Source organism: Loxodonta africana, chromosome 14 (assembly GCF_030014295.1).
Source record: "Loxodonta africana isolate mLoxAfr1 chromosome 14, mLoxAfr1.hap2, whole genome shotgun sequence".
Taxonomy (NCBI): Eukaryota; Metazoa; Chordata; class Mammalia; order Proboscidea; family Elephantidae; genus Loxodonta; species Loxodonta africana.
The window spans coordinates 23,594,663-23,605,336 of NC_087355.1; the positions used below are offsets into that span (position 1 = coordinate 23,594,663).

General features: G+C 40.9%; 1 protein-coding gene across 1 annotated transcript in view; it reads left to right on the plus strand.

Moving 5' to 3' along the window:
• Positions 1-9,579, plus strand: part of KCNB2 (potassium voltage-gated channel subfamily B member 2) — a 425,329-nt gene extending 415,750 nt beyond the window's left edge. Inside the window, exon 2 of the mRNA XM_003408345.3 lies at positions 7,423-9,579. Within this exon, the coding sequence (XP_003408393.1) occupies positions 7,423-9,579 (2,157 nt within the window). The remainder of the gene's footprint in view (positions 1-7,422) is intronic.
• The last annotated feature ends 1,095 nt before the right edge of the window (positions 9,580-10,674 follow it).

Below are 10,674 nucleotides of genomic sequence, written 5' to 3' on the forward strand. Positions count from 1 at the left end.
ACTACTATTTTACATAAGTCAGATTTGACAGTGGGAACTTCCCTAAGTGAATTAAGACACCTAACAGCAGTGGGGCTGACTGGACCCTATGGTGGTAGGAGCCAAGTGGTGACAATCAACAAAGACAAGGTGTGCATGGTTACCATAATGGACAGTGGAGTCAAGGCAGTAATCAGAACAGTCTGACTTGTATGGACTTAAGTTATTGGCTACTTAGTCATAGTGTGCCTAGGAATGAAATAGATAGAAAATCTCCTAAATATTTGCTTGATCTGTACAAGCAGAAGAAGTCTAGGTCAAGCGAACAACAGCCTAACTCGAATCTCCAGAACAGAGAGTTATGGCCCCTCAATCAATTCCCAGACTTGAGTGAGTTTACAGACCCACAATCCCTTGAATGAAGAGAAGGCTGGGTCCCCTTGAGAAAGGATCTGACTACACTGCCAAAAATTTATGCTGTTAATCTTTCTCCCAGCCTTCCCCAAAGGGATCTACAGCCTTTTACAAAAGTGACTGTTCACTGGGGAAAAGGAAATCATCAGACTTTTGGGGATTTACTAGATACTGGCTCTGAACAAACACTAATTCCAGGAGTCCCAAAATGTCACTCTGGCCCACCAGTCAGAGTGGGGGCATATGGAAGTCAGGTTATTAATGGAGTCTAAGCTCATGTCCATCTCACAGTAAGTCCGGTGGGTCCCTGAACCCATCATGTAGTGATTTCCCCAGCTCCAGAATACATAATTGGAATAGATATATTCAGCAGTTGGCAGAACCCCCATATTGGATGCCTGACAAGTGGAGTAAGGGCTATCATGGTAGGAAAAGTCAAGTGGAAGCCATTAAAACTACCTCTACCTAGGAAATAGTAATCCAAAAGCAATACTGCATTGCCGGAGGGATTGCAGAGATTACTGCCACCATCAAAAACTTGAAGGATGCAGGGGTGTGATTCCCACCATATCCCCATTCAACTTGCCTATTTGATCTGTGCAAAAAACAGATGGATCTTCCAGAATGACAGTGGATTATCAAAAGCTTAACCAGGAGGTGACTTCAATTACAGCTGCAGTTCCAGATGTGGTTTAATTGCTTGAGCAAATTAATACATCTCCTGGTACCTGGTATGCAGCTATTGGTCTGGCTAATGCCTTTTTCTCCATGCCTGTTTTGAAGGACCACCAGAAGCAGTTTGCCTTTAGCTGCAAGTGTCCTACCTCAGAGGTATATCAACTCTCCAGCCCTATGTCATAATTTAGTCCATAGGGACCTTTCTCTTCCATAAGATGTCACACTGGTCCATTACATTGATGACATTATGCTGATTAGACTTAAAAAAAAAAAAAGTTGCCCTCAAGTCAACTGTGACTCATGACAACATAGCAACCCTGAAGACAGAGTAGAATTGCCCCATAGGGTTTCCAAGGAGCAGCTGGTGGATTCGAACTGCTGGCCTTTTGGTTAGCAGCCAAGCTCTTAACCACTGTGTCACCAGGGCTCCTGATTGGACCTAATAAGGAAGAAATGTCAATGACTCGACTTTTTGGTAAAACAGGGTGGGAAATTAATCCAAAAAACTTCAGACACCTTCCATCTTAGTGAAGTTTCTAAGGGGTCCAGTGGTGTGTGGCATGTCGAGATAGTCCTTCTAAAGGTGATTAGAAAACATTTGGTTTCTCCAAGGTTCACTCTCATCTTCTGTAGTTCTGTGAACCTCTCCCTTCTTCATTATTTATTTATTCAAAATGATACTAAGTGCTTACTAGGAATTACATGTAAAATAGGTAGTCTTTGCCTTCCATGATTTAAAAATCTAAATTCAGAAACAAAACTGTCTCATATGAAATTTTCAGAGGATTATTTAAGAAGGTTATAAGGCTTTTTGGTTGTAACGCAAACCTGATTAGAACTCTGGTCAGATCTCACTAAAAGGCACAGTCCTCCAGACTGACAAAACTTCTCAAGATTGCAGATGCCAGCCATATACTTGAGAATCCCTATGATATCCACTTCTGACCTGCTAGCTACAAATTTGGGGGTTCCTTCTACCCCCTCAGGATGCCAGCTGTAAGCTCAGAGTCCACAGGACCCCACCTCACTTTTGACCTGCTGTGTCCCACTACTCCTTCAGATTCGATAACCTAGAACAACTCACAGAACCCAGGAGAGCTCTATGCTTATGATTACAGTTCTATTATAAAGGATACAAATCAGGACCAGCATAAAAAAGAGACACATAAGACAAGGTCAGGGAGCATAGCCCATGTGAAGCTTCTGTGTCCTGAAAAGGACATGTTACCTTCCCGAGACCTGATCTCTTTCACTAACCGGGAAGCTAATGGAGAGTCAGTGTCCAGAGCTATTGAGGCTTTCATTACACACGGAATGATTGAATTATGACTCATAGGTTGAATCCACCCCCCAGCTAGCCCCCTCCTGTGAGGTCAGCTAATATTACTCGGCAGACATCATGCAGTTAGCAGCATGTGGTGGTTCTTACAAAAATGGTCAGCCCCCACTCAACACAAGTTATAAACCCTCAGGTATGGTCTATGGTCCTTATCAAACTTCAATTGCTGGGAGAAATTCCAAAGTTTTAGAGGTTACCTCTTAGGAACCAAAGACAAAGACCATATTCTTTGAGGAAAGTTAAATTCTTTATCCCACAGAGGCCCAAGCTAGAAAACTTTCTTCAGATTTTAAGAATGAGGCAGGTCAAGTTCACCTAAATCAACATCGGTCCAACTCTTTAATAAATATTGGCAAACTCAGTGGTTGAATACTAAGGAAAATAAGATACAGTTGCCTGGGTTTGTCATAGAGATCACTGCTCAGGTCAAAGAATGTGTTTGAACGTGTTAAAAATATGAACACTAAATAGGTCTAGAATTGTATTGAAGTGAGGGATAAGCCATTTAAGTGTTTTTTAATCCCTCTCAGTGTTGGCCAAAGGCATATTCCAGACACAGCTCCAACTTTTCTTACTCATATCAAACTTTACACTTTCCAGCTTGCTTTCATGCATATGCTCTAGTTTGATCCTTTACAGCCCTCTGAGGCAGGTGAGACAAATAAGAGACACTTCATTTTACAGACAAACTGGGACTCAGAGTGAACTGGCTTGTTCACATGGCCAACAAGGGTGGAGCCATGTGTCTTAAGTCCTTGTTCTGTGTTTTTCCACCACAAAACACCTATTACCTTCAACGGATATAAAATCAGCAGTTGCTACAAGTGAGGCGGGCTTCTGACTACCTTATTTCCCCTCACAAACAGAAATCAATTCAACCAACTTTTATTGAGCACGTACTAACACAAAGGCCCAGAGCCCTATTCTTCACCCATGTGACTCTGTGAATGTCTGTGTCTAAGTGAAGAATTAAAGTAATTATCTTGGCGATCCAGGAGGGGGACTTCCTATTCCCAGTAATGAAATGCTTGAAGCATACTCAATGCCATATTTTTCAAAGCCTTCCCATTTGAACTTTTTATTTCTTAAGGAACAAAATTTTATTTGGCCATTCAACCAAAATGACAAGATCAATTGTGACTTGCCTTTGTTTTGTTTTACAGACATGATGGGAATTAGCAAACTATTTTAGACCAAATGCTAGAGGTGAAAGGGACCTTGAAGACAACCTAACCCAAATCCCCAAGGCAGTTTGACCAACATCTCACAGATAATTGCTCAGAATATCCACTTCACTTGACATGAACAATCATAAGTATGTTTATTAAAGCTGAGGGAAAAAAAGTTCAACTCCTGCCCACTCTGGAGGCCAATTTTTGGAGGTGGCAGGAATTGAAAACATGAGTCAGTCAGGTCTCCTCACTTTTGCATGGTTAAGATAAAGGAAGCAATATCTAAATGCCATAAAAATGTTCTATACTTAAGTAAATATCTGTGTTTAGAAGTGTCTCCTATAGTTTAGGGCAACATTTTACATTTATTGTATTGTGCTCTAAAAAAAAAAAAAAAAACCTCTACACGAAGACAATAAACTTGTATTTGTCTCATTGCATCACACATCGTCTTTGGTATATATTGAAAAATTTGTCTGAAATGTTGTCTTCCTGGGAGAATTCCAAGCTCTACAAGATATTTAAGCCATGTCTTAAGCTGAAAGCAAATGAGTGGTGACTGAGATTGAATTTGAGCATGAGACAGAAAATAATCTGCTTTGATACTTGATAGTTTCTTTAATATGAATGCAGGGCTGTGAAGGGTTTGAGTGTTTGTTTTTTTCTCTAGTGAGTCTTCAAAAGTGTACTCCAAATCATTTTGTGCATACCTTAAATTTCCAAATATTAAAGGTGGCCGTATTGTTTAAGTTGCAAGCAACTGGACTAAACTACGGCATTAGTATTATACGGTGTCCCATTATCTCCCTCCCAAAATTAGCTACAGAATGTAAAATGATCTATAATCTAGGTCTGATTGTGAAGTTAAGAAAAACCAAAACCTATAGATTGTCCACCTTGGACATTTTGCTTTGTCCTTCATCTAAAAGTTGGAAGGTAATAGAACAGATGCATTTGCATTTCTACTTTGCTCTTTGCTCTTTGAAATGATAACCATCAGTACGATGTATCAAAAATGGGCTGGTGAACAAACTAAAAAAAAAAAAAAAATGGGGGAAATCTAGAACAGATCATCAGTACAAGAACGGTGGCAACAGCCCCAATACTTAAAATGCCCTAAGACACATAAGCAACAGTGTGACCTATAAAATACACACACAGACACAAAAACTCAAGCCCATTGCCACTGAGTTGATTCCAACTCATGGTGACCCCATGTGTTACACAGTAGAACTAAGCTCTGTAGGATTTTCTTGGCTGTCATCTTTACAGAAGACTTTTCTTTCGTGGAACCACTGGATGGGTTTGAACTGCCAATCTTTCATTGAGTAACTAACTGAGTGCAAACCGTTTGCACCATCCTGGGTCCTATAAAATACAGAGCAGCCTGTTTCATTAGAGCATAAGAACTGAGGAAATCAAACCAACACTTCCTAAGGAATATTTTAATGACATAATATTATAGATGTCACCCTGCCATTGTCCTCTGAAGGTAGAGATTCAAAGTGAGTCTTCCTGACTTGCCTTTAATAAGCCACCTGTATCTATTATCCATGAATTTATCTAAATCCTTCTTAAGAAGACTGAATTTATCTAAATCCTTCTTAAGAAGACTGAATTTATCTAAATCCTTCTTAAGAAGAGTTATAACTTTAGCCTTCACAATTTCTTAGGGTAGATAAGGAGAATCTTTTTTATTATTATTATTGTGATTCATTAATCCAGGTTTTTTTTTTTTTTTTAAGAAAAGTCTAAAGTGCACTCAAGTAAAAGTATGTAACTTAATTTTAAGGAAAAAAATATAAAACACTAATAATAAAATACTATTTTTTGTTTAAGGGCCAGTCAACCTGTTTTTAACATCTGAAACACTTTCTGAAATGCATTATACTAAGGTTTTACATTATAGCAATCTAATGGAGGAAAGGGAAGGAAAAAAAAATGAAAGGTATAAAGGAGGCTTAAAAGGAGAAAGGAGAATAAGCTGGAATAGAGGAATTTAAAGGGATAAGAGAAGAAAATGGAGGGAAAAAGAAGAACAAGTGGAATACAGTTCAGTTTTTCCTGATGTGAGTTAGAAGTAAACTAATCGCCTCAGTCTGATCTTTACTGGGCTGCGTGGCCTGAAGATGTTTTATCATTGTCTTTGGAAATGTTTACTAGATGCTGAATCCCTTAAGTGAAACATTCACTGTCAGGAATTTTTTCTCAGGGCTACATGCAGTAACTAAGACCCATGCCATGTCACTGCCCAAAGTTTTTGGCAAAGGTCAGATGTAACTAAACCATACCTAACCTATTCCACCGAGAGTCTTGTATTTCAGATCCACAATATTTGCTAAGCAAAGAAATGCTTTCTTCCATTGACCTCAACCCTTAATCTTCATGGTTTGCCTCATGGGTTATGGTAAGGAAATCTCTACTTGGGCTGTAAACATCTTTGATGGTTTTACATATTTCCCACATATCCATTCTTGGCCTTAGTCTTTCCAGACTGAAAACCAAAAACAGTTGCCATGAAGTCAACTCTGACTCAAGGCAAGCCCACATGTGCCAAAGTAAAACTCTGCTCCATAGGGTTTTCAATGTCTGATTTTTCGGAAGTAGGTTACCAGGCCTTTCTTGCGAGGTGCCATTGAGTGGTCTCAGTTAGTAGACCAGCATATTAATCATTTGCACCACCCAGGGACTCCATTTCATACTGAAGTCCTGCTCATTTCAGCCTCTAATAATACTAGCAGCTCCCATTTACTTAGCAATGCCTGTGTGTGCCTTGTAATCTTCACAACAACCTGTAAAGTAGCTATGATTGTTGCCCTTATTCAAAAGATTTGTAAACTGAGGCACAGACAGGATAAATAATTTGGCCCTGTCACACAGTAAGCAGTAAAGCTAGACTCAGGGCTCAGGCTGTCTGACTCTAAAACCCAGGCACTCTGTCCTTTTTACTTCTCCACATATCTTACTGAGCTTTTCGTCTTCTCTTCCACATCTGTCAGTGTGCTACTACCTCCTTTACCTAGTCTGCCCTGCCCCAAGATCATCACAGACGTTTTTCAAGCTCTTCTTTAGGTCCTAACCTTCCTTTCCCACATGATGCTGGCCAGAAGGCCACACATCCCTGTGTGAAGTCTATCTTGACTTGGTTCTGATGTGAATCCAAAACTAAACCAAACCAGTTGCCGTCCAGTTGATTCTGACTCATAGCAACCCCATGTGTGCAGAATAGAGCTGCACTCCATAGGGTCTGATATCAATGCTTACCACATGTACTAGTATTTGTTGCTACAAGAAGCATTGTTGTACTGAGTGCCATTTTATATTTATATATATATATATAAAATCTCTCTGCGTGTAGGTGTGCATTCATATTTTCAGTTGTAGAGTGAAACCTTCTAGAGAGTATGAATCCTGTGTAGCTTATGTAGCATGGAAAGCAATTCAGTTAAGGAAACACAAACCAGATGGTTAAGGAAGAAAAATTATAGGTAAATAAGAGTGAAGAGATGATTACTCCCCCAAAGTTACTACACACAGTTGTGTGAATACCCATACAAATACACCTAAGAATAATGGGCTAGGAGGGGAGAGAATGGATTTTTTTCAAATCAGTTAGGTCATGGAATTTAAATGTATACTACATTTCTAAGTGAAATGAACTCATAAAGGATGAGTGCATTTTTGATTAGGGAATTTTAGTAAGTAAAATTCACCTTTTAAAACTTTCTTGAAATAACTTTGAGCATTCCTTCTCATTTAAAGAATCACCAATCTATATCTCTCCTAGCTGCCGAAGTGACTGTGAAGATTGGCTAACCCGGACTTTATTCTCTTTTCCAGATCTTGGCCATTGTGTCTATCCTGTTCATCGTCCTCTCCACCATTGCTTTGTCTCTCAACACACTCCCAGAGCTGCAGGAAACGGATGAATTTGGACAACCCAGTGACAACCCCCAATTAGCCCATGTCGAGGCTGTGTGTATTGCTTGGTTTACCATGGAGTACCTTTTACGCTTCCTATCTTCACCAAATAAATGGAAGTTCTTTAAAGGCCCATTAAATGTCATTGATCTACTGGCCATCTTGCCATACTATGTCACCATTTTCCTCGAGGAGTCCAACAAGAATGTGCTGCAGTTCCAAAACGTTAGGCGCGTGGTTCAGATCTTCCGAATCATGCGCATTCTCAGGATACTCAAACTCGCCAGACATTCAACAGGCTTGCAGTCTCTGGGGTTCACCCTCAGGCGGAGTTACAACGAACTGGGCTTGTTGATATTGTTTTTGGCTATGGGGATAATGATCTTTTCCAGCTTAGTATTTTTTGCTGAAAAGGATGAAGATGCTACGAAGTTCACCAGTATCCCTGCATCCTTTTGGTGGGCCACCATCACCATGACCACTGTGGGCTATGGTGACATTTACCCTAAAACCTTATTAGGGAAAATTGTGGGTGGCCTCTGCTGCATTGCCGGGGTTCTGGTTATTGCCCTCCCCATTCCAATCATTGTGAACAACTTTTCTGAGTTTTATAAGGAGCAGAAACGCCAAGAGAAGGCAATTAAAAGGAGAGAGGCTCTTGAGCGGGCTAAAAGGAATGGAAGCATCGTTTCTATGAACTTAAAAGATGCCTTTGCTCGAAGTATGGAGCTGATAGATGTTGCCGTGGAGAAGGCAGGAGAGTTAGCCAATACAAAGGACTCGACTGATGATAATCACGTATCCCCGAGCCGGTGGAAGTGGGCCAGGAAAGCTCTGTCAGAAACGAGCTCCAACAAGTCTTATGAAAATAAATACCAGGAGGTTAGCCAAAAAGACTCCCACGAGCAGCTGAACAATACTTCTTCATCCAGCCCACAGCACCTGAGCGCCCAGAAACTGGAGATGCTGTACAATGAAATCACAAAGACACAACCTCATTCTCACCTGAACCCGGACTGTCAAGAGCAGCCCGAGAGGCCATCTGCATCTGAAGAAGAGATTGAGATGGAAGAAGTGGTCTGCCCACAGGAGCAGCTGGCCGTGACGCAGACTGAGGTCATCATGGACATGAAGAGCACCTCCAGCATCGACAGCTTCACCAGCTGTGCCACCGACTTCACGGAGACGGAGCGGTCACCCCTGCCGCCGCCCTCTGCTTCTCACCTGCAGATGAAGTTCCCAACCAACCTCCCAGGGACAGAAGAGCACCAAAGAGCCAGGGGGCCCCCATTTCTGACACTAACCAGAGAGAAAGGGCCTACTGTCAGGGATGCCACACTGGAATATGCTCCAATTGACATAACTGTGAACCTCGATGCCAGTGGCTCCCCATGTGGGCTGCACAGTCCTTTGCAATCTGACAATGCCACCGGCAGCCCTAAGAGCTCGCTAAAAGGCAGCAACCCACTAAAGTCCAGGTCCCTCAAAGTGAACTTTAAGGAAAACAGAGGCAGTGCCCCCCAAACCCCGCCCAGCACAGCCAGGCCACTGCCAGTAACAACGGCAGACTTTTCGCTCACCGCCCCACAGCACATCAGCACCATCCTCTTAGAAGAAAACTCCCCCCAGGGGGACAGACCTTTGCTGGGCGCCGAGGCTTCAGCACATCGTCAGGGACCTGCCCAAGGGTTGTCCCCTCGGTTTCCCAAGCAAAAACTGTTTCCTTTCTCTTCAAGAGAGAGGAGGAGCTTTACGGAAATAGACACGGGCGAAGATGATGACTTCTTGGAGCTCCAAGGGGCAAGGCAGGACAAGCAGGCAGACCCCAGCCCAAACTGCTTTGCAGAGAAACCCAGTGATGGGAGAGACCCTTTAAGAGAAGAGGCCTCTCTTGGCTCTTCCTGTCCCCAGAACACAGATCACAACTGTAGGCAAGACAGTTACCATGCTGTGGGTGAAGTAAAAAAGGACAATAGTCAAGAAGGGTGCAAGATGGAAAACCACTTGTTTGCCCCAGAAATTCGTTCCAACCCAGGAGACGCAGGTTATTGTTCCACACGTGAAACCAGCATGTAACTAGTTACGAAAGCAATAAAAAAAAAAAAAAAAAAAAACCTTGTTTCCTAAAAACACAGTTAATAACGCCTATGAACTAAAAGTAAAACATAGGAAGCTCCTCCCCCCCCAAAAAAGTGCATAAAATGTTATTTTTGCATGGCATGAACAGTTTAGTTTAAGTACTGTTTAAAAGAGTCAAGACTGCATTTTGTAACAAACAAAAAAGGCTGAAGAACCGTGAACAAATAAAGAGAGCTCTGTAAGGAACCAGTATTCTGCAATGTCTGACATTTTTGATCCTTTCATTTAAAATTGTAGACAGATTTTCAGCTTTTAACTTTATGTTCCGTTTAATTGTAGAATTTGCACATGAAAGGATGAAATGTCATTGCATGCATTCATAATTATGAGGAGCAAGGTGCTTTGAGCTTGCAAAATGCGTAACTTTGTAAATAATGGGGCCGGGGATGTAAAAGTGTCAAGAACACGTGGAAACAAGTTTCTGAAACACAGGTACTTCCTTCACAGTACTGCCTGGAGGAGCTGTACAGACTTGCGGTTGCAAAATTGCAACCTCTTCTTAAACCATCTCCCATATCTTGCTTTCAGTTATAAAGCTCATAAGTACATGTGTTTAAAGGAATACAGTATTTTTATTTACTCGTGATGTAATTCATAGGGTGCATTTTCCTTTTTTGCTTCTGCTTAGTTGTGGCATTTGTGATTTTACTTATAAATCTTGAAAATAAGCAAGATTTAATGACCAGATATCAAAATATTTGGAATTTAATTGTGAAATTTTGCCAATAGGTTATAATATTATGCCACAGCCTATTACAAAAAAACACATTTTTTAAAAAACTGAAAATAGTTAAAAAGTTATACTGTACAACTAAGCTTTAAAAAAAAAAAAAGGCACTCCACATATGAAAATCAGTTCTTTAAAAAAAAAAAAAATTACCTTTTGGCCATCTAAAGATGATTATACTTTCCACTTGTATCCAACATGACCTTTTGTATCTGAAGATCTAAAAATAGAATGCAGACATGCCAAAATGAGAGTTCTAGAATGTGACTTTTGACAAGCTAAAAGCAGAGTCATTTAAGTGAGAC